Raw genomic sequence first — 23,640 nt, 5'->3', positions numbered from 1 at the left:
TTCCCCTTTTATCTGTGTGCCTATTTCCTACATTAAATTTATCCTTTGGGATGTCCTTCAGGAGAAATGGTCTTGCCTTCTCAATTTCCTTTACTTAAACTAGTAACGTGCCTCTCTTTCCCCCACCTGCTGCCATAATATGTTATTTTTGTTATATTCACTGACTCTGTCCTTTCTCACAGATTTATCAGCTTGCTTTTTGGGGTATCAGTGGCATTAAGGTTTTGGTAATTGCCTTGGGCAGAGATAAAAAGCATAGGCTCAAAATCCAAAATATATTAGAATTTTTTTAAAAAGATTTTATTTATTTATTTGAGAGAGAGAGTAAACCAGAGCAAGCGAGAGAGAGCATGAGGACTCTGTGATCATGACCTGAGCCGAAAGCAGACGCTTAACTGATTGAGCTATCCAGGAGCCCCTAGAATTTTTTTTTAAATTCCAAAGTTCCTACAGCATTAAAGTTACCACAATTAACAGTGAGATATACATAGCCATCATCAGAGTAAAAGAATTAATACTTTAAACCTTATCTTTCTTTGTAGTAATGTATGTTCACAAAATTTTACCTTTTAGGAACTACCTAAACATTGACCTTGCCATTCTAAATTGAGCAGTATAATGCACAGGTCACTTCAGAGGGTATTATGTAATTAGTTTTGATTATACTCTATTATGCAGAGAATTTTCTTTAGCTCCTTCTGAATATTTATACTTTTTATCATTATACCTTTGAGAAGTGTGCATCCTATCTAAACATTCGATTATTTTTCCTCCAGATCACACTGAGATAAATATAGGTAGTGCTATAAAATTGTGGGAAATATGAAAATCACTAAGAGCATCACAGGACAAAAACAGTACACCAAGTTTGATAAATTTTAGGAAGACTATTTTATGAATATTTTAGGAAGAATAATTCTGTACTCTTTCCATAGTTCTCTACTGTTTTTCAAGTACATTCCATTTCTGATATAGTACTTACTCAATCTCATGAGAGCATTGGGAGAAGTATCATTACTCCATTTTTACAGATGGAAAAACATTCACTGAAAGAGTAGAAGGCTTACCCTGATCACAGTGCTAATGACAGAGCTGGAACTAGAACCTAGACCAGAAATATAAGGGGGAAATCATAGCAAGCCAAGAAAACTACAAAGTGTCATGTCTTGGGTAATTAGTGAGTACAAATAGTGGGTTGACAGCTACTTCTAACCGTCCTCCCTACATCTTGTAAAGAAGTTAATCTCCCCTAAAGCCTGCATGAAGTCACAGACAGCCTTTATTTTCAGAAAGGAAGGAACTAAAAATATAGTAGCACAGCCATTTATTAACCTCAGGCAACATTATCCGGAGGTAGCAGAGTCTTATGAAAAATGCATGGGATTTGCAATCAGAAGACTTAGGTTTAGATCTCAGTTATTTTGCCAGTTTCTTAATCTCCTTACACTAAATACCTATTTAGTTAAAATGGGGCTAATAACACCAGCCTTATTGCCTCAGAGGGTGTTGTGATGATCAATAAGATACTATCTAGAAGCACTTTATAAGCTGTGTCATTGTATAAGTACAAGTCCTTGTCCCTGTATAGTAGCAAATAAAGGAAATCCTTCCTGTGTAGGAAAGACTATAACATAGTTGTTAACATAATGGGTTAGCAGTTGTACTGACTTGGGTTCCCTTCTAACTCTGTAACTTGGCTCGGGAACTTAGTCTTTCTAAACCTCAGTTTTCTTACCTTTAAAATGGAGGGGGGATAATATCTTTCATGAGGTTTTATAAAGATTATATAAGATATTGTATGTGGAATAGCGAAGCTATTGTTCAGCTCTCTTGAATTAGTTTTCTTTAAGATAAACTTTTAATTTATATTAATAATTTTAGATCTCCAGAAAAGTTGTAAAGATAGTACAGAGAATTCTCATTTACCTTTCTTCTGGTTTCCTCTGTTGTTAATATCTTAACATTTACCACTTAATGAACAAACAAGCATTGATGAATTACTATTAACTAAACTTAACTGGTTTTATTTGGACTTCACCAATTTTTCTATGAATGCCTTCTTTCTGTTCCAGGATCCAATCCAGGGTACCACATTGCATTTAGTTGTCATGTCTCCCCTATCTCCTTTGGTCTGTGACAGTTTATCAGTTTCCTTCTTTTTCATGACCTTAACAGTCTTGACGGATATTGTCCAGGTATCATGTAGGATATTTCCCAATCTGGTTTTGCTTGTTGTTTTTCTCATGATTAGATTGGGGTTGTGGACTTCTGGAGAGAATAGCAGAGAGGTGAAGTGCTATTCTTGTCACAATGTGTCAAGAGCTACATGATACCCACGTGACATCACTGATGATGTTAACTTTTATCACTTGGTTAATGTAGTGTTTGCCAGGTTTTTCCATGGTATTTTGAGCTAGTTTTGATCAGTTATCACTTATATCAGACTTTATCTTCCCTGTCTTCCCACTGTTTGGAATGCTTTTCATTTATATTTACTGCAAATGTCATATTCAGAAATATCTTTTCTGACCATCCAAGCTAAAGCAATCTCTATGACATTTCACTTTTGTGTTTTCTTCACAGCATTTATCATTGCCTGAAATTGTCTTGTGTATTTGTTTACCTAGTTTATTGTTTGTTGATAGTCCCCCACCCCCTCAAACAAGAACATAAGCTTCAGGAGAACAGGATCCTTGTAGGATTGTTCACATCTGTACACTTGGCGTCTAGCACAGGGCTAGCATATGCTAAGTGCTCAATAACTGTTTTTTGAATAAATGTCAAAGAAAGAAAGATCCAGTATTAAATTATTAGTAAGTATTTCTCAAAGAGATTGGAAAATAGCTGAATGGTAGGAGGTTCAATTTAATATTCTTAACTGAATAGGTTTAGTTTTAATGAAAAGGTTAAATGCAATCATAAGCATCTATGGAAATAGGTAATCAACATCCTTGTAATTCAGGCTCTATTATAATGTACTTAATAATGTGAACGTCAGAGTATTTTTCTGACTTATAAGCAAGATATGATGGACAAATGTAAGATCTCCTTAGTTATTACACATCTGCACCTTTGTGACCTTTTTTTTGCTAATTGGCTCAGCTTTCCTATTGTAGAACTTTTTAACAGAATCAGAAGGAGTGTAGAAATAATTGATGCCCTTGATTTTAACTTCTTAGCATCTATTATCTTTTCATTTATATTGACAGAAAAATGGAGCTTTTTTGTATAAATCTTTCTTTTATAACTCATAGTAAGAAGGCTCTTTTCTTATGTGTTTCTTTAGGACTTAAAATCTCCAAATCAGAGGGATGAAATCGCAGGGGCCCGGGCCTCACTGAAGGAGAACTCCCCCCTCTTGCATTCAATTTGCTCAGCTTGTTTGGAACATTCTGATGTTGCTTCCCTCAAAGCCAGCAAGGACACAGTTTGTGAAGAAATTCACAATGCCCTCAATGTAATTTCAAATGCTTCACAAGGCAAACAGAATATGCTTGCCCCACCAGAATCTAAGGCAGCAACACTGGGAAGTGCCCTTGATGAGCTTGAGGTAAGTAGAGAGAAAGGTAAAATGTGATTTCCTGTGTCTCAATAGGAAAATAAACAGACGTGGGTTTTCAGATTTTTCAGATCAGAGTTTAGAGTATGAGTAAATAAAAATTCAGTTACTTAATGAGTCTCCATCATTGCCTTGTGCCTTCCAATGAATTGATTAGCGGGAAAATATTCTATCAGTAGACTTCTGGCTCCTTTACATTTCTTCTGAGGAAGTCAGTGAATTTAAAGTGGGATTGTTGATTAGATTGAAATGATGATTTTAGCTTACATCGATCAATTTATGAAATGTAGGATTTATCCATTCCACAAATGTTGTGGAAAATAATCAGACCAGTGAGAAACCAAGTGACACTTGGAGAAGTAGGAGAACTGGGAGAACTCAGGTTTATTTTACACGGGCGGACCCAGATGAGGTCCCTGACCTGTGGAATTCCTTTCTGAAATTCCTGGGAGGTGATCAAACTCCCCTTCCACTCAGAGGAGCAGGACCTGACTAAGAATTGTCATCCCTGGAGGCTTACTGAGTCTGGACGAACTGCCAGGCAAGTTGGTCCACTTCTCCTTGGAGTCCAGCTAGGGCAAGACTGCCTGGAGGGTTGGAACTCTGGGGTGAAGGAGGACCCGGAATACTGTCAGGTGGTGCTCCACTCAGTGGGTTCCGAGTTCCTTCCTGCTCCAGTGCAGTCTGAGCCACCAGTTGGTGGCTCAAGGGGCCAGAACGGTTTGAATCTCGCTGGGGCCTCCAGAAATGTGGAAAATAATGAGACCGGCAAGAAACCAAGTGACACTCAGAGAAGTAGGAGAACTCAGGTTTATTTTATGCCGGTGGACCCAGATGAGCTCCTGCTCAAATTTTGGGCCCTGGGCAGCGGAGTTCCAGGGTTTTTATACGGGGTGCAGGGGGTCAGGTTCTAAGGGCCATGCTGGCTGCTGGTAGGTAGGTTTAAACCGGGGGAATGGGGGCTGCTTTAGGCGGGAACAGTAGTGCCGGGACCCTGTGTCGGGAAGCCTGTTTACAGAAGCAGAAACGGCTGGTTATCTCTTCCTCCCAGTGGGACTTCTGGTTATCTCTAGCTCTTTCTATCTACTGGGGCCTGCTCTCCCTGGGCCTGCTCTGGGTAATTTTCCTCTTCACAAATACTTATCATTGGCTCTGTTTTTTGTGCTTGGGATAAAATTGAGCCCTGCCCCCATGAAGCTTATGTTCTAACAGAGGAATATAGGCAAAAAACAAAAACAATGAACATTGTAGATAAGTAAATTGTATAGAATGTTACATTGAGAAAGCAAGATGACTTGGACGCTTGAAAGAGATTAGATAATTGGGCAGATGGAGATCTAGAATGAAGGTTTGAAAGCATGTCCTGTTGTTTAAGGGATAGCACAGAAGCCAGGATGCCTAAGTGGGGAGAGTAAGGGGATGAGTCAGAGCTGAACTGAGGAGACCCAAAGGGGCCAGGTTATGGAGGATTCTGTGGGCTTTTAGGGGCTCTGGCTTTTACTTCAATTTAAATGGGACCCATTCTTAGGTTTTAAGCAGAGTTATCACACTTGAGTCTTAAAAGGACAATATTGGCTGCCTGTAGAGTATAGACTGAAGGGGAACAAAGGGAGACGCTGAAAAACCAGGCAGAAAGCTATTACAGTAATATAGGTCCCATCCTTATATTTTATGTGCATCATCTCATTCAACCTCACACTTTAGTTTGGACCAGGGTGGCATCAGTGAATATAAAGGCTAAATTTTGGAGGTGAAGCCAACTGGATTTGACAGAACGGATGTGGGATTTGAGAGAAAGGGAGGAGTCATGGCTGATCTTGCAGGCTGGGTCATCCAAAAGCACACACTGAACAGTTTGGGATATAAAGTGTTGTTAGAAATTAATATGTGTGAAGGGAAGAGGGAGGGAGCATGATTGAGCTGAAGAAGTCTACCTGTGAGCCAGACCCACAAAACCTAGACCAGTCAGCAGGGAGCTCTAGAAGGAGGAGTGCCCTCTAGTGTACTTTGTCAGTCAGAAATAGCCAGGCTTTTTTTTGTCTCTGTCAGTCACTGGATGCAGGTCACCCTGCCCTGGGAAGGCTAAGTATGACATCCAGGCACAGGGAAGAGGGAGCAGTCCCTTGCAACTGAGGCAGACCCTGTAGGAAATGACCGCTGCAGGCCATCTGCTGGCCTCACTCCCCACAGCTGAGCAGTAAGTCCTACTTGGAAAGGAAATATGGATAGTACATCTCTGTGTCTACCAGAGATAATGACAAGGTTTTGTGTTTTTGTTTTTTGGGTTTTTTTCTTCTTTAGCAACTGGATGGATAGAGTTTTCATCAACCATGATAGGGAACACTGTGGGTGAAGCCAGTTTTGAGAGGAAGATCAGAAATTCAATTTTCAACATGTTGAGTTAGAGATATTTCTCAGACATTCAAGTTTGATGTCAAAGATAATTAGCTATACAAGTCAGACATGTAGTTGTTTAATGGGAGACAACATAGTGTAGTGCTTAAAGATAAGGGTTTTAGATCTCTTTATGCCAAGGTTCCTATCTCAGCTGTGGCACTTTTTAGGAAAGTTATTTATTTTTTTATTTGTTTATTTATTTTTAAAGATTTTATTTATTTATCTGACAGAGAGAGACACAACGAGAGAGGGAATACAAGCAGGGGGGAGTGGGAGAGGGAGAAGCAGGCTTCCTGTGGAGCAGGGAGCCCGATGTGGGGCTCGATCCCAGGACCTTGGGATCATGACCTGAGCCGAAGGCAGACGCTCAATGACTGAGCCACCCAGGTGCCCCAGGAAAGTTATTTAATTCTCAGTTTTCTCACCTCTAAAATGGGAAGAATAATAGGGCCTACATCATAGTGTTGTCAGAATCAGTGAACTAATAATACAGGTAAAATGCTTAGAACAGTGACTGGCACATAATAAGTGCTCAGTAAATTTTAGCTCTCCTTATCATTAGTGGAAATGACTATTTGGAGGCAAAGTCTTCCCTAATGAAATCAATGCAATTAAAATTACTAAAGTATTACTAGTAACTTAAAAAATAACACATGTAATTCCTGTATTGTTCGTAACATTATTACTTTCATGATAAACTTATGAAAATCTAATTCATTTACATTTAGAGTAACCTTTATGGTTTTCCTTTAGTTACATGTCTTTAAACAGATGTCTTTACTTCTTATCTAACATTAAATTCCTTATTATTGGCACCCATGCAAAAATTTATTAAGTTCCTAATTATTAGCATCTATGTGAAAGTTCTAGAAACTAAATAAGTTAGATGATTAGTGGTGACTCTTGAATGGTACCCATAGTAAGACTGAAAACTCCTTGTGGGCAAGATTGTGTTTCTTAGTAATTTTATACCAGTGATACTAGTGGAATGTTAGGTCTCCCCATACATTGGTATGTATTATTTCTTTTTTTTTTTTTTTAAAGATTTTATTTATTTATTTGATAGAGAGAGACACAGCGAGAGAGGGAACACAAGCAGGGGGAGTGGGAGAGGGAGAAGCAGGCCTCCTGCCAAGCAGGGAGCCCGATGTGGGGCTCGATCCCAGGACCCTGGGATCATGACCTGAGCTGAAGGCAGACACTTAACGACTGAGCCACCCGGGCGCCCCGTATTATTTCTTGATAGCTAAACGTTAACATAAACGTATTTGTATATATGTACAACATAAATGTACAGAATAAAACAAAATAAAACTGAGACTTAGATAAGTTATATAACTTGCTCAAATCGGAAGGCCAGTGAGTGGTAGTTTCCAGGAAGTGATCTAGTCTGGTTCTAGAAGGTATTTCTAAGTTCTGTGCTATACTGAGTTCTCACAGATACAACTTAATGTGCTTGATTTATGCTAAGATTATTAGTCTGTATGAACCATCAGAGAAATTATAAATGTAACCAAGTATCTGGGTCATTTAAGTAGAACTAGTCTATATTTGGAGAGCGGCTAATATGGTGAGGTGAAATTTGTTAAAGTGGACAGACAGGATTGTAGATAGCATTTTTCATAGCACTAAACAGAATTGTGTCAGGGGATAAGATGTCCAGTTTATCCCAGACACTCATTCTATGTTCTTAGGAATATAGAAGAAGACAAATGATTTCCAAATTGTTCCTTTTTTGGGGACTTCTCCTTTCTGACTTTAGTTGAAAGTGGCTGCTACAGGCAAGATAAGGCAGTGGTTAGAGAAAGAGAGAGAGAGAGAGAGAGAGAGAGAGAGTGTGTGTGTGTGTGTGTGTGCGTAGCATTGATGGGAGTGGGAATAGGCATAGTGATGGAGTCTCCCCTTTCTCAAGATAAGTGGCTAACTCACTTCTGAACAAGGCAGGAGGGAGTTGCAAAGATATTTCCCAGAAATCTTAATGCCGTCTTAACCTTTGAAATCAGTTCTCTGTTAAAGCTAAGGATGCTCACACCACTACAAAATGCCTGAATTATATATATATATATAAAATATCTGAGTTACAAATAGCTGCTGAGGCTGTCTGAACTAGATAAAGCAGAATTTATTGAGCATTTAGCTTTTTAAAATGGTTTTGTAAATTAAATGGTTGCATTTTTCTTTATTTATAGGAAGCTGTACTGGTAAAAGATCCAAAATAACCTTTGCTCTGTCTTGCTTCTGCAAATATAATACTATGAAATAAACTGATGTAGTAAATACTCTGTTCGGAGTAAGTCTCATTAAATGTTTATAGTGCGGAAATGTATCAGAGTGCTTATTCAACAACTACCATGCCAAAGCTTTGTTAAATCTTTCATTCTGGTCCACGGCTGGTTGTGGGTATGGAATCTGAGATTTATTGGTAAAGGAGAAAATAGAACTTGAATTATAACACTATAAAAGCTAAATTGATTGATTTATTGGAGAGCCTAAGGTGAATTATAGGGTGTTTCTTTTGCATTTGTGACTGAATGAGAGTTGAGAAGTGTCAAATTATAGATTAACAGAATTTTGAAAATACCTTTAAGCAAGAAACTTTGCCAGTGAAAATTGCTTTGAAACTCCAAGTCCATTAAGACATATTTTCTCTTGTGCAGTGAGCTTTTGTAATCATGGTCTGTAAGAATTATCCAGATCCTCATGTGATAAAGATGATAATAACAAAGGAATTTTTTAGTATTTTTTCATCTTCAAAGAACTATCATATTTTCTTATTTTTAGATATTCATTTATGTATCATCATTCATTACTTTATTCCCTATTGTATTCCCAACACCTAGAACAATGCCCTGTACATACTAAGTGCAAGGTGATTATCATTGAATTGAAGGAAGGAGGGAAGAAAGGGAAAATGTAGGTAGCAATGCTGTATGTCATTTTGTGATTTGGATTGAAGAGCATTTTCCCCTTACTCCTTTTTTTTTCTCTCCTTTCTCCAACTGGTAGTTGTATGTACTTGGGGTATGTTGCTCTACTTAACTTTTAACTGGGACATGAATTTAGTGAGGTAGCTACCAGAAACATATCTAAGTGATAGGCTTCTTAGATTTTTTTCTGTGATAAGAGAAAAATTCTCTATTCTTAGTAGCTATTTAGCCTAATATCTAGCCTTAGTTTAGGTTCCCTGCAACTGCCAAGATATGCTGCCTTTACTTAGAGTAATAATTTTGAGGAATGTTTTTACCTGAAGGAGAAAACAGGACCTCTGTCAATCAGGTTAGCATTTAGTAGCTGAAGAAAAATGGGCATCACTGATGTCTAAAAGCACGGTAATAGGATTTTTTTTTTTTAAAGTTTTGGTTTCTAGAAATATAGTGAACCAGAAGAACTAAAAGTGATATATAAAATATTTTAAAATACATGGGTAACCTGATAGGTAAATTAGGGAAATTCATTGAGGTCAGCCAGATACAAAGAACAGACATCCAGACAGGCAAGTGAGCAACAGCATTGTGCTGGCAGATGTGAGAATTTCTTTTCCATTATGGCTTGTAGCTTGGATTTTTGAAAGACCATGGACTGAGGACAAAAGACAAAGCTTATATCCTGCCACATGGAAGGTCACATGAGACTCTTTGCATGAAGCTGAGAATCCTTCAATTTGACCACCTTATTGGATGAACAAGAAAAACACTAGTCCCTATAGCAGGAGATAGGAAAACTTGGCTGGCTTAACTTCGGCTCTGGACAGCTCAGAAAAAAGAGCACAAAATACCTTGGAGGTGTTTTTTTTTTTTTTTTTTAAACATTTATTTATTTATTTTAGAGAGAGTGCGCAGGAACGCACACACACATACAAGCAAGAGTGGGGTGAGGGGAAGGGCAGAGGGAGGAGAGGGAGAGGGAGTGAACAGACTTCCTGCTGAGTGTGGGACCTGAAGGGGGGCTCAATCTCCAACCCTGATGAGATCATGACCTGAGCCAAAATGAAGAGTTGGGCCACCCAGGCATCACTATCTTAGAGACTTTTTACCCATAAGTTTATCCTTATCTGGACTTTGGGTCAGAATTCATATTATCTGAATAGCCTCTAAAACCCAAGCTGAAAATATAAAGTTGTTCTGTCTTGGCAATAACTCTAAGAACTTGCCAGAAGTAAACTCAAGTTCTCTGTGCACTTTTTACCTAGTGCACAAAAAATTCCCGTACAGGTCTAAGGAAAATAAACTGTCACCAGACACACAAATAAGCCAGGTACCTGAATGAAACTTTGCAGAAAAAAAACTGCAGAATCAGAACTTCAAACACTGCAGATATTGAAATTATGATACTGAATATAAATATGCTTAATATACATTATTCACTTACTTATTTACTAAAGTATGAGGAGTATGGTGAAGGAAGAAAAAGCTGTCAAAATTGACTAGGCAGAACTATCTAAAATGAAAACCATAATCGTGAAAAATTCAATGGTTAGGCAAGATGGGAGATTAGATAGAGAATTAATGATCTGAGAGAGAGATTTGAAGAAGTTCTTTATAATGCACCACAGAGACAGAAAAAATAATATTTTTTAAAACAGTTAAGATACATGGAAGATGTGTGACAAGTTTTAAAATATTCTAATGTAAGATCCAGAAAAGAGAAAAATATAAAAAAGATACTAAGAATTTCCTAGCATCGATGGAAGATATTGACCTTCATAGGTAAGAACCCCAATAATTCTCAAGCAAGATAGAAAATGAAAACCACATTTATACATATTGTAGTGAAGCTGAAGAACACCAAAACCAAAAAGAATATTTTTAAAAGAAAAGGAGGAGAGCTCTATTCTCAGCAAGATGGCAGAATAGAAGACTCTGACTTTCCCTCTGCCCACAAATACACTGAATAAACAACCACGCATGGATCAATTACCTTTGAGAGAAATCCAGCAATTAGTTGAGAGGTTATTGTGCATTGAGCAAACTGAGAAAATACCTACATCAAAATTGGTAGGAAAAGCTGGGAGTAATACACTTTCACCATAAACTCCACCTCTAACACAGCACCTTATAAATGAGATGGAACCCCCATTTCCCAGATTCTCCTTGAGGAACAGTTTTTGTTTTTATTTTAATTGTTGAAGTATAATTGACATACAATATATTATTAATTTCAGGTATACAGCATATGTATCAGTGTTCACCATGATAAATGTAGTCACCATCTGTCAGCATATAATGTATGCTGTAATACAATATAATACAGTATTATTGACTGTATTCCCTATGCTGTACTTTTTATCGCTATGACTTATTTTTTTTATAAATAGAAGTTTGTACCCCTTCATCCCCTTCATCTATTTTGCTCATCCCCTCACCCATCTCACCTCTGGCAACAACCAGTTTGTTCTCTGTATTTAAAATATGGGTTCTGGTTTTTTTTTTGTGTGTGTGTGTGTGGTTTTTTTTTTTTTGCTTGTTTGTTTTGTTTTGTAGATTCCACATATAAATGAAATCATATGGTATTTGTCTTTCCTATTTGACTTATTTCATTCAGCATAGTACCCTCTAAGTCCATCCATGTTGTTGCAAATGGCAAAAATTTCATCCTTTTTATGGCTGTATAATATTTCATTGTCGATATATACCATTTCTTCTTTATCCATTCATTTATCAATGGACATTTGGTTGCCTCCATAGTTTAAATACTGTGAATAATGCTGCAATAAACATAGGCATGCATATTTCTTTTTGAATTAGTATTTTTGGGTTTTTTTGGGAGAAAATAACCAGTAGGGAAATTAATGGACTGTATGGTAGTTATATTTTTAATTTTTTGAGGAAACTCCATACTGTTTTTAACAATGGTTGCACCAATTTATTTTTCTACCAACAGTGCATAGAGGGGTCCTTTTTCTCCATATTCTTGAAAACACTTATTTCTTGTCTTTGTGATACTAGCCATTGTGGCTGGTGTGAGGTGATAACTCATTGTAGTTTTGATTTGCATTTCCCTGGTGGAAAAGCATTTAATTTTGGTGTAGTCCTAAGAGTTGACTTTTGCTTTTGTTTCCCTTGCCTGAGGAGACATATCCATAAATATGTTGGTAAGGCCAATGTCAACTACTGCTTCTGTTTTCTTTAGGAGTTTTATAGTTTTACATCCCCCATTTAGGTCTTTAATCCATTTTGAGTTTGTGTGTGGTGTAAGAAAGTGGTCCAGTGTCATTCTTTTATATGTAGCTGTCCAGTTTTCCCATCACCATTTATTGAAGAGATTGTCTTTTCCCCATATTATATTCTTGCCTCCTTTGTCACAGGTCAATTGACCATATAGGTGTGGATTTATTCTAGGCTCTTTATATCATTCTATTGATCTATGTGTCTATTTTTGCCAATACCATTCTGTTTTGATTAGTGTAGCTTTGTAGTATATTTTGAAATCTGGGATTGTGATACTTCCAACTTTGTTCTTTCTCAAGATTGTTTTGGTTATTTGAGGTCTTTTGTGGTTCCCTACAAATTTTAGTATTATTTGTTCTAGTTCTGTGAAAGATGCTATTGGTATTTTGATAGGGATTGCATTGAATCTGTAGATTGCTTTGGACACTTTAATAATATTAATTCTTCCAATCCATGAACATGGAATATCTTTTCATTTGTTTGTGTCATCTTCACTTTTTTTTTTTTAAAGATTTTATTTATTTATTTGACAGAGAGAGAGAGAGAGCACAAGCTGGGGGAGCACCAGGCAGAGGAAGAGGGGGAGGGAGAAGCAGGCTCCCTGCTGAGCACAGAGACTGATGCAGGACTCGATCCCAGGACCCTGGGATCATGACCTGAGCTGAAGGCAGGCACTGAGCCGACTGAGCCACCCAGGCACCCCTCATCTTCACTTTTTTTCATAAGTTGTCTTATAGTTTTCAGAGTATAGGTTTTTTACCTCCTTGGTTAAGTTTAGTCTTAGGTATTTTATTCTTTTTGTTGCATTTTTATATGGGATTGTTTTCTTAATTTCTCTTTCTGCTACTTTGTTGTTAGTGTATAGAAATGCAATAGATTTCTGTATATTAATTTTGTATCCTGCAACTTTACTGAATTCATTTATTAGTTCTAATAGTTTTTTTCAGATAACATGCTATCATGTTATCTGAAATAGTGATAGTTTTACTTCTTCCTTATCAATTTGGATACCTTATATTATTTTTTTTCTTATCTGATTGCTATGGCTAGGACTTCCCATCTTGCACTGAATACAAGTGGTGAGAGTGGCCATTCTTGTCTTGTTCCTGATTTTAGAGGAAGTTTTCAGTTTTTTCCCATTGAGTCTGATACTAACTTTGGGCTTTTCATATATGGTCTTTATTATGTTGAGGTATGTTTCCTCTGAATCCACTTTGTTGAGAGTTTTTATCATGAATGGATGTTGTACTTTGCCGAATGCTTTTTTTGTATCTGTTGAAATGATCACATGGTTTTTATCCTTCTTCTTGTTAATGTGATGTATCACATTGATTTGTGAATATTGAACCACTCTTGCATCCCTGGAATCAATTTCATGTGGTCCTGGTAAATGATCTTTTTAATGTGCTGTTGAATTCCATTTATAATATTTTGTTGAGGATTTTTGCATCTGTGTTTATCAGAGATTTTTTTTGTAGTGTCTTTTGTTTTTTGTAGCTTTTTTTTTTTTTTTGTAGTTTTCTTTTTTTGTAGTATCTTTGGTTTTGGTGCCAAGATGAAATGCTGGCCTCATAGAATGAATACGGAACTTTTTCTTCCTCTCCTATTTTTTGGAATAGTTTGAGTAGAATTGGTATTAATTCTTCTTTAAATGTTTGGGGAAGTTCACTTGTGAAGCCATCTAGTCTTGGACTTTTGTTTGTTGGGAGTCTTTTGATTGATTCTTCATTACTATTAATTGGTCTGTTCAAGTTTTCTATTTTCTTGATTTTGTTCTAGCAGATTGTGTTTCTAGGAATTTATTCATTTCTTCCAGGTTGTCCAATATGTTGGCATATAATTTTGCATAATATTCTCTTATAATTCTTTGTAGTTCTGTAATATCAGTTGTTATTTCTCCTCTTTCATTTCTGATTTTATTTGATTCCTGCCTTTTCTTGTTGAATTTGACTAAAGGTTTACTCATTTTTCAAAGACACAGCTCTTGGTTTCATTGACCCTTTCTATTATTTTGTAGTCTATAGTTCACTTACTTCCTTTCTAATCTTTATTACTTCCTGTCTTCTGCTCTATTTGGGCTTTGTTCTTCTTCTTTTAGTTCTCATAGATATAAGGCTAGGATGTTTACTTGAGATTTTTCTTGTTTCTTGATGTAAGCCTGTATCACTAAAATTCCCTCTTAGAACTGCTTTTGTTTTGTCCCAAAGATTTTGGGTCATTGGGTTCTAATTTTCATTTGTCTCCATGTATTTTTTTATTTCCTTTTTTATTTTTTCATTGACCCGTAAGTTGTTTAGTAGCTACTATTGTTTCACCTCCATGTTTGTGGGTTTTTTTTTTTTCAGTTTTTTTTTCTTGCAATTGATTTCTTTTTTATTTTCTAAAATTTTTAAAAGGTTTTATTTAAATTCCAGTTAGCAAACATACAGTGTAGTATTAGTTTCAGGTGTACAGTATAGTCAACACTTCCATACAACACCTGGTCCTCATCACAGCAAGTGCGCATTTTTATCCCTATCACTAATTTAACCCATCTCCCCATTCACCTCCCCTTTAGTAACCATCAGTTTGTTCTCTGTAGTAAAGAGTCTGTTTCTTGTTTGTCTCTCTTTTTTTCCTTTGTTTTCTTTCTTTTTTTTTTTTTTAAGATTTTATTTATTTATTTGACAGAGAGATAGTGAGAGCAGGAACACAAGCAGGGGGAGTGGGAGAGGAAGAAGCAGACCTCCTGCTGAGCAGGGAGCCTGATGTGGGCCTCGATCCCAGGATCCTGGGATCATGACCTGAGCTGAAGGCAGATGCTTAATGGCTGAGCCACCCAGGTGCCCCTATTTGTTTTGTTTCTTAAATAGCACATATGAGTGAAATCATATGGGGTTTGTCTTTCTCTGACTGACTTATTTTGCTTAGCATAATGCTCTCTACCTCCATCCATGTCATTGCAAATGGCAAGATTTCATTTTATTTTTTATGGTGGAGTAATATTCTGTTGTGTGTATATATATATATATATATATATATATATATATATATATATATATATACATATATATATATGCCATCTCTTCTTTATCCATTCATCAGTCGATCACTTGGGCTGCTGCCGTAATTTGGCTATTGTAGACAATGCTTCAATAAACATTGGGATGCATATATCCCTTTGAATTAACATTTTTGTATTTTTTGGGTAAATATCTAGTGGTGCAATTGCTGGATTGATGGGTAGTTCTAGTTTTAACTTCTTGAGGAATCTTCATACTGTTTTCCAGAATGGTGGCACCAGTTTGCATTTCCACCAACAGTGTGGGAGGGTTCCCCTTTCTCCGCGTCCTTGCCAGCACCTGATGTTTCTTGTATTGTTGATTTTAGCCATTATGACAGGTATGAGGTGATATCTCATTGTAGTTTTGATTTCTATTTCCCTAATGATGAGTGATGTTGGGCATCTTTTCATGTATCCATTGGCCATCTGTATGTCTTCTTTGGAAAAATGTCTCTTCATTCTTCTGCTCATTTTTAAATTGGATTATTCATTTTTTGGGTGTTGAGTTTTATAAGTTCTTTATATACTTTTGATACTAACCCTTTATCAGATATGTCATTTCCAAATATCTTCTCCCATTTTGTATATTGCCTTTTAGTTTTGTTGTTTCCTTCCCTGTGCAGTAGCTTTTTATTTTGATGAAATACCAATAGGTCTGGGGCACCTGGGTGGCTCAGTTTGTTAAGTGTCTGCCTTTGGCTCAGGTCATGATCCCAGGCTCCTAGGATGAGCCCCACATCAGCCTCCCTGCTCAGTGGGGATTCTGCTTCTCCCTCTCCCACTGCTCCTCCCCTGCTTGTGCTCTCTCTCCGTCAAATAAACAAAATCTTAAAAAAAAAAAAAGGAAATACCAATAGGTCTTTTTGTGTTTGTTCCCTTGCTTCAGGAGACGTAAATAGAAGGAAATTACTATAGCCAATGTCAAAGAGGACATTGCCTGTGCTCTCTTCTAGGATTTTTATGGTGTCAGGTCTCACATTTAGGTCTTTCATCCATTTTGAATTTATTTTTGTGTTTGGTGTAAGAAAGTGGTCCAGTTTCATTCTTTTGCATGTTGCTGTCCAGTTTTCCCAATACCATTGTTGAAGAGACTGTTCTTTTCCCATTGGATATTTCTTTCTGCTTTGTCAAAGATTAATTGACCATATAGTTGTGGGTTATTTCTGGTTTTTTTATTCTGTTGTGTCTTGCTCTATGTGTCTATTTTTGCACCAGTTCCATACTGTTTTGACCACTATAGTTTTGTAATATAACTTGAAGTCCAGAATTGTGATGTCTCCAACTTTGGTTTTCTTTTTTAAGGTTGCTTTGGCTATTTTGGGTCTTTTGTGGTTCCATGAAAATTTTAGGATTGTTTGTTTTAGCTCTGTGAAAAATGCTGGTAGTATTTTGATAGGGATTGCATTAAATGTGTAGATTGCTTTGCACCAAAAACAATGATACCTAGGAATAATACTCACCAAAGAGGTAAAAGACTTGTACTCTGAAATCTATACAACATTTATGAAAGCAATTGAAGATGACACAAAGAAATGGAAAAACATTTCATGCTCATGGATTGGAGGAATAAATATTGTTAAAATGTCTATACTACCCAAAGCAATCTACACATTTATTGCTAGATATCATTTAGGTCTTCTTAAATTTATTGAGACTTGTTTTGTGGCCCAATGTGTGATCTGTTCTGGAAAGTGTTCTATGTGCCTTTGAAAAGAATGTGTATTCTGCTGTTTGGGGATGAAATTTTCTGTATATATCTTTTAGGTCCCTCTGGTCTAATGTGTCATTCAAAACCACTATTTCCTTATTGATTTTCTGTCTGGCTGATTGCGGTAAGTGGGGGTATTAAAGTCTCCTACTCTTTTTTTTTAAATTTAAATTCAATTAGCCAACATATAGTACATCATTAGTTTCAGATACAGTGTTCAACAACCCATTAGGTGCACATAACACCCTGTGCTCATCATATCACATTCCCTCCTTAATGTCCATCACCAAATTACCCCATCCCCCCCATCCACCTCCCCTCCAGGAATCCTCAGTTTGTTTCCTATAGTTAAGACTCTCTCGGGGCGCCTGGGTGGCTCAGTTGGTTAAGCGACTGCCTTCGGCTCAGGTCATGATCCTGGAGTCCCGGGATCAAGTCCCGCATTGGGCTCCCTGCTCGGCAGGGAGCCTGCTTCTGCCTCTGACCCTCCCCCCTCTCATGTGCTCTCTCTCTCTCATTCTGTCTCAAATAAATAAATAAAATCTTTAAAAAAAAAAAAAGACTCTCTCATGGTTTTTCTCCCTCTCTGATGACTTCCCATTCAGTTTTCCTTCCCTTCCCTATGATCCTCTGTGCTGTTTCTTATATTCCATATATGAGTCAAACCATATGATAATTTTCTTTCTCTGACTGACTTATTTCACTCAGCATAATACCCTCCAGTTCCATCCACGTCAATGTAAATGGTAAGTATTCATTCTTTCTGGTGGCTGAGTAATATTCCATTGTGTGTGTGTATATATATATACACACACGCATACATATACACCACATCTTCTTTATCCATTACTCTATTCATGGACATTTTGGCTCTTTCCACAGTTTGGCTATTGTGGGCATTGCTGCTTTAAACATTGGGGTACCGTTGCCCCTTCAGATCAGTCTCCTAATATTTTTGTATTCCTGTCAATTTCTTCCTGTAGGTCTGTTAATATTTTCCTTAGGTATTTAAGTGCTTCTATGTTGGGTGCATAGGTATGTATAATTGTTATATCCCGTTGTTGGATTGATCCCTTTATCAGTATGTTATGCCCTTCTTTGTCTTTTGTTACAGTTTTTCTTTTAAAGTCTACATTGTGTGATATAAGTATTGCTACTCCACCTTTTTTTGCTTCCATTTGCATGGAATATCTTTTTACCTCCCTCACTTTCAGGCTGTTTGTGTCCTTAGGTCTGAAGTAAGTTTCTTAAAGGCAATATATAGATGGGTCTCACTTTTTTACCCATTCAGTCGCCCTGTGTCTTTTAATTGGAGCATTTAGTCCATTTACATTTAAAGTAATTATTGATAGGTATGTACTTATTGTCATTTTGTTCATTGTTTTCTTGTTTTTGTAGTTCTTCTCTGTTTCTTTCTTCTTTTTTTGCTCTCTTCCCTTGTGGTTTGATGACTTTCTTTTGTATTATACTTTTTTTTTTCAATTTTTCTGTATCTATTATAGGTTTTTGATTTGTGGTTACATTGGATTCATATATAACATTCTATCTATACAGCAGTCTATATTAAGTAGATGCTTGCTTAAGTTCAAGCACATTCCTAAAACACTAAATTTTTACTCCTCTATCCATGTATATGATGTCATATTTTATATTTTTTTATTTTGTGTATCTCTTGACTAGCTTTTGTATATATAATTTATTTTACTACTTTTGTGTTTCAACTTCCATACTGGCTTTATATATGATTAATATACTACCTTTGCTGTACGTTTGCTTTTACCTGTGAAATTTTCCCCTTTATTTATTTATTTATTTTTTTAATAAGTAGTTATGGCCTTTCCTTGCCCCTTAAAGAATTTCCTTTAATATATATTTTTAAAAGATTTTCTTTATTTATTTGACAGAGAGAGAGCACAGCACGGGGAGTGGCAGTCAGAGAGAGAAGGAGAGTGAGAAGCAGGCTCCTGTGGGGCTCTATTTCCCAGATCCCAGGACTCTGGGATCAGGACCTGAGCCAAAAGCAGATGCCCAACCAACTGAGCCACCTAGGCATCCCCCACCCTTAATATTCTTTGTAAGGCTCGTTTAGTGATGATGAAGTCATTTAACTTTTGTTTGGGAAGTTTCATATCTCTTTTAGTTCTGAATGATAACCTTACTGGGTAGAGTGTTCTTGTTTGTGGCTTTTTTCCCTTTCAGCACTTTGAATATATCATACCACTCTCTTCTGGCCTGCAAAGTTCCTGATGAAAAATCAGCTGATAGTCTTACAGGTTTTCCTGTATGTAACTCTTGGTGCTTTTACAATTCTTTCATTATTACTTTTTACCATTTTAATTGTTATGTATTTTGTTGTACCCTCCTTGGATTCATCTTGTTAGATGCTCCCTTTTTGGGCCCAAGTGTCTATTTCTTTCTCCAGATGAGGGAAATTTTCAGATAGTATTTCCTCAAATAAATTTTCTATCCCCTTCTCTCTCTTCTTTTTGGATCCCCCTATAATACATGTTATTATGTTTGATGATGCCACAGAGTTCCTTTAACCTAATCCAAAGAATACCAAAAATGATGAATGGGAGAGACCCATACCAAGAAACATTATAACCAAATTGTCAAAAAATAATGACAAAGAGAAATTTGAAAGCAACAAGAGAAAATGAATTGTGACATTCAAGGGGACTCTCATAAGACTATCAATAGCTTCTTTAACAGGAACCTTGCTGACCAGAAGGGAATGTGATGATATATTCAAATTTCTGAAAGAAAAAGAAATACAAATCAAGAATATTATACTTGAAAACTTGTCCTTCAAAAATGAAGAAAGGATAAAGACTTTCTCAAAAATGAAAAGGTTCATCACCAGTATATCTACTTACAAGAAATGCTAAAGGGAGGTCCTCAAATTGAGATGACTAGACTCTAAACAACATAAAAGATAAAAAAGTATGAAACTCATTGGAAAAGGTAATTATATGGACAAAACAGAACACTGTATTACTATAATGGTGGTGAGTAAATAATTTTTAATTCTTATACTAAAGTTAAAAGACAATATATTCAAAATAACTGTAATGAAATTATGTTAATGGATAGACAATATAAAAGGATGTACATTGTAACATCACTAGGGTATAATGGGAAGGTGAAATAAAAGTTTAGTTGTTTGTATGCAATTCATGTTAAATTCTTATCAGCTTAAACTAGAGTGTTATAAGATGTGTTTCATGGTGATCACAAAGAAAAAACTTATAGATACATAAAAGGTAAAGAGAAAGGAATTAAAACATACTACCACAAAAAGTCTTCAAATCACAAAGGAATATAGCAAGAAAGGAAGAAAGGGACAAAGAAATTATTGAACAGTCAGATAAAAACAAACTTGTAGTTGCAAATCCTTACCTAATAATAAATACTTTAAGTATAAATGGATTAAATTCTCCAATCAAAAGACATAGAGTGGCTGAATAAAGAACCAAGTTCTAACTATAAGCTGTCTATAAGAAACTCACTTTTGTTTTCATAACTCACACAGAATGGAAGCGAAGGGATGGAAAAAAAAATATCCCATGCAATGGTAATTAAGACAAAGCCAGAGTGGCTATACTTACATCAGAGAAAATATAGTTTAAATTAAAAACTATCTCTAGAGACAAAGAAGGTCATTACATATAGATAGTAGTGTCAATTCAACAGGAAGTTATAATGATTATAAATATATGTGTACCCAGCATTAGAGTTCCTGAATATATAAAGCAAATATTTACTGCTCTGAAGGGAGAAATTGACAGCAATACAATAAGAGTAGGAGATGTTAATATCCCTCTTCTAATAATGGATAGTACATTCTGAGAGAACAATGAAGACACAGTGGACTTGAAAAACAGTATAGACCAGATAGACCTAATAGGCATATATAGAAACTTCTACTCAACAGCAAAAAAGTATACACAAAATGTCTTAATAAGCAAAGAAAATAAGTCTTAATAAGAAGTTTGAAATCATTTGAAGTTTCTTTTCTGTCTTCAATGGTATGAAACTAGAAATCCATAATAGCAGGAAAATGGGAAAATTCACAAATATGTGAAAACTAAAAAATACACTTATGAACAACAATTGGGCTAAAGAAGAAATTAAATGGGTATTTAAAAAATATCTTGTGACAAATGAAAATGAAATTATAGCTTATTAAAAATTATGGGATGCAGCAAAAGCTGTACTAAGAGGGAAGTTTATCGTGACAAATGCCTACGTAAAGAAAAAAGTAAATAAAGAAATTGCTTTATACCTTAAGGAACTAGGGAAGAAGAGCAAAATGTGCCCCAAATTAGCAGATGAAATAACAAAGATCTGAGCAGAAATAAATGAAGTAGAAACCAGACAGTAGAAAGATCAATGAAACTAAGAACTTTTTTGAAAAAGATAATACAGAAGCATTAAGCTAGACTAAGAAAGAAAAAAGACTGAAATAAAATCATAAAGAGGAGACATTACAACTGATAACACAGAAATACTAAGAATCATAAGAATCTATGAACAATTATATGCCAACAAATTAGATAACCTAGAAGAAATGGGTAAGTTCTTAAAAACTTATAACCTGACAAGATTGAATCAAGAAGAAATAGAAAATTTGAATAGAACAAAAACAAAGAAGGAGATTGAAAGAGTAATCAAAAAAACCTCCTAAGAAAAGCTCAGGACGAGATGGCTTCACAGGTGAATTCTATCAAACATTCAAACATTGATGAATTCTATCAGTCATTCAAAGAAGAAATTATACCAGGTATTCTTAAACTTTTCTAAAACCATAACACTTGTTGGAAGAGAGAACACTTGCAAGCTCATTCTTTGAGGCTGGATCACCCTAACATCAAATGCAGACAAAGACACCATAAGAAAAGTATAGGCCAATATCCCTAATGAACATAGATGCACATGTCTTCAAGAAAATACTATCAAACTGAATTTAACAGTACATTAAAAGGATTATACATCATGACCAAGTGGGATTTATTTCTGGGATGCAAGGATGGTGTAGCATACTCAAATCAACCAGTGTAATATAGCACATTAACATAATGAAAGATAAAACCCATATGATCATCTTGATAGGTGCAAAAAAAGTATTTTACAGAATTCATTATCCTGTTCATGATAAAAACTCTCAACAAATTAGGTACAGAAGGAACTTATTTCAACAATAAAGCCCACATATGTAAAGGCCATATATGAAAACCCCACAGCTAACATCATAATCAATGAGGAAAAACTTAAATCTTTTTCTCTAAGATCTAGTACAAGGGAGGGATAACTTCCATTCAACATAGTACTTGTAGTTCCAGCTAGAGCAATTAGATAAGAAAAAAAGTAAAGGCATTTGGAAATTGGAAAGGAAGAAGTAAAACTATCTCTGTTTGCAGATTACATGATCATGTAAGTAGAAAACCCTAAAGATTCAACAGCAACAACAACAAAAAAACCCTGTTAGAAATACAATAAAAAAATTCAGTAAAGTTGCAGGATACAAAATCAACATATAAAAAATGAACTTTCTGAAAAACTGTTTAAGAGAACAATCCCATTTACAATAGCCACAAAAAATTTAAATACTTATGAATAAACTTAACCAAAGAGTTAAAACACTTGCACATTAGAAACTATAAAGCACTGATGAAGAAAATTAAAGAGGATATAGAAATTATAAGACATCTCATTTTTATGGATTGAAAGACTCAATATTGTTAAAATGTCCATGCTAGTCAAAGTATCTACAAGGTTCAGTACCGACCCTGTGAAAATCCCTATGGCATTCTTTACATAGATAGAAAAAACAATAATAAAATTCATATAGAACCACAAAGACCCCAAATAGCCAAAGTAATCTTGAGAAAAAAGAACAAAACTGAAGGCATTACACTTTCTGATTCCAAAATATATTACAGAGGTAAAGTAATTAAAACAGTATGATACTGGCATGAAAAACATGCAGATAGACCAATGGATCAGAATAGATAGCCCAGAAATAAATTCAAACATTTATAGTCAAGTAATCCTTGAGGAGGGTACTAAGAATACAAAATGGGAAAAAGTGTAGTTTCTTCGATAATGGTGTTGAAAAGTAATGCAGAAGTGAGTGATGTCTGATAGCTGGTTTCTCAAATATAGTTGGTATAAGACAGTGGATTCCCCCTTTTAAGTCCTGAAAGAATGTAACTGCTAACCTTGAATTTGTATATAATGCAACTATATTTCAAGAACAAAGATAAAGACATTTTTACACAACTGCAAAGTTGTATAGTTTGTCAACAACTTCACTGAAAAAATTTCTGAAGAGAAAGAAAAAAGTTACAAATACAAGAATTTGTAAGGAGAGGAATGGTGAATATATGGGGTTACTACTGCTCAAATATTAACTTTTATAAAGGATTAATATTTATGTATACTTAGTATAATTAAAAATACAGAATTAATGTGCCTGGAAATAATAGCATATAGTTAAGGAAGAATGGAATAAGAGTTAAATGTTCTAGGATCTTAGTATTTTCTTGGAAGAGAGATAAATGTATTGATTTACCTTAGTCACTCCAAGTAAGCATGTTAAAACATCTACAGTAACTGCTAAGAAATGTGGAACAATAGTATAATTTGAAAATGTGGAGGAGGGAAAAATAGAATGACAAAATATGAAACTTGGTCTATCCAAAAGAAGAAACAAGTGGAGAGAAAAAAAACCCTAGGAAAAAAATGGGACAAATAGATAATAGAA

General features: G+C 35.6%; 1 protein-coding gene across 1 annotated transcript in view; it reads left to right on the top strand.

Annotated features, from left to right (window-relative positions):
- The window catches only part of CTNNA3 (catenin alpha 3), a 1,789,288-nt gene that overhangs the window by 443,806 nt on the left and 1,321,842 nt on the right, over positions 1-23,640 (top strand). The window contains exon 6 of the mRNA XM_064594691.1: positions 3,287-3,550. Within this exon, the coding sequence (XP_064450761.1) occupies positions 3,287-3,550 (264 nt within the window). The remainder of the gene's footprint in view (positions 1-3,286; positions 3,551-23,640) is intronic.

This window comes from Mirounga angustirostris, unplaced genomic scaffold (genome assembly GCF_029215605.1).
Source record: "Mirounga angustirostris isolate CCGP_5_RB_7025 unplaced genomic scaffold, mMirAng1.0.hap1 SCAF_6, whole genome shotgun sequence".
NCBI classification, from domain to species: domain Eukaryota; kingdom Metazoa; phylum Chordata; class Mammalia; order Carnivora; family Phocidae; genus Mirounga; species Mirounga angustirostris.
Note: the sequence above shows the minus strand (reverse complement) of the source record. Positions and strands in the feature narration are given on the sequence as shown.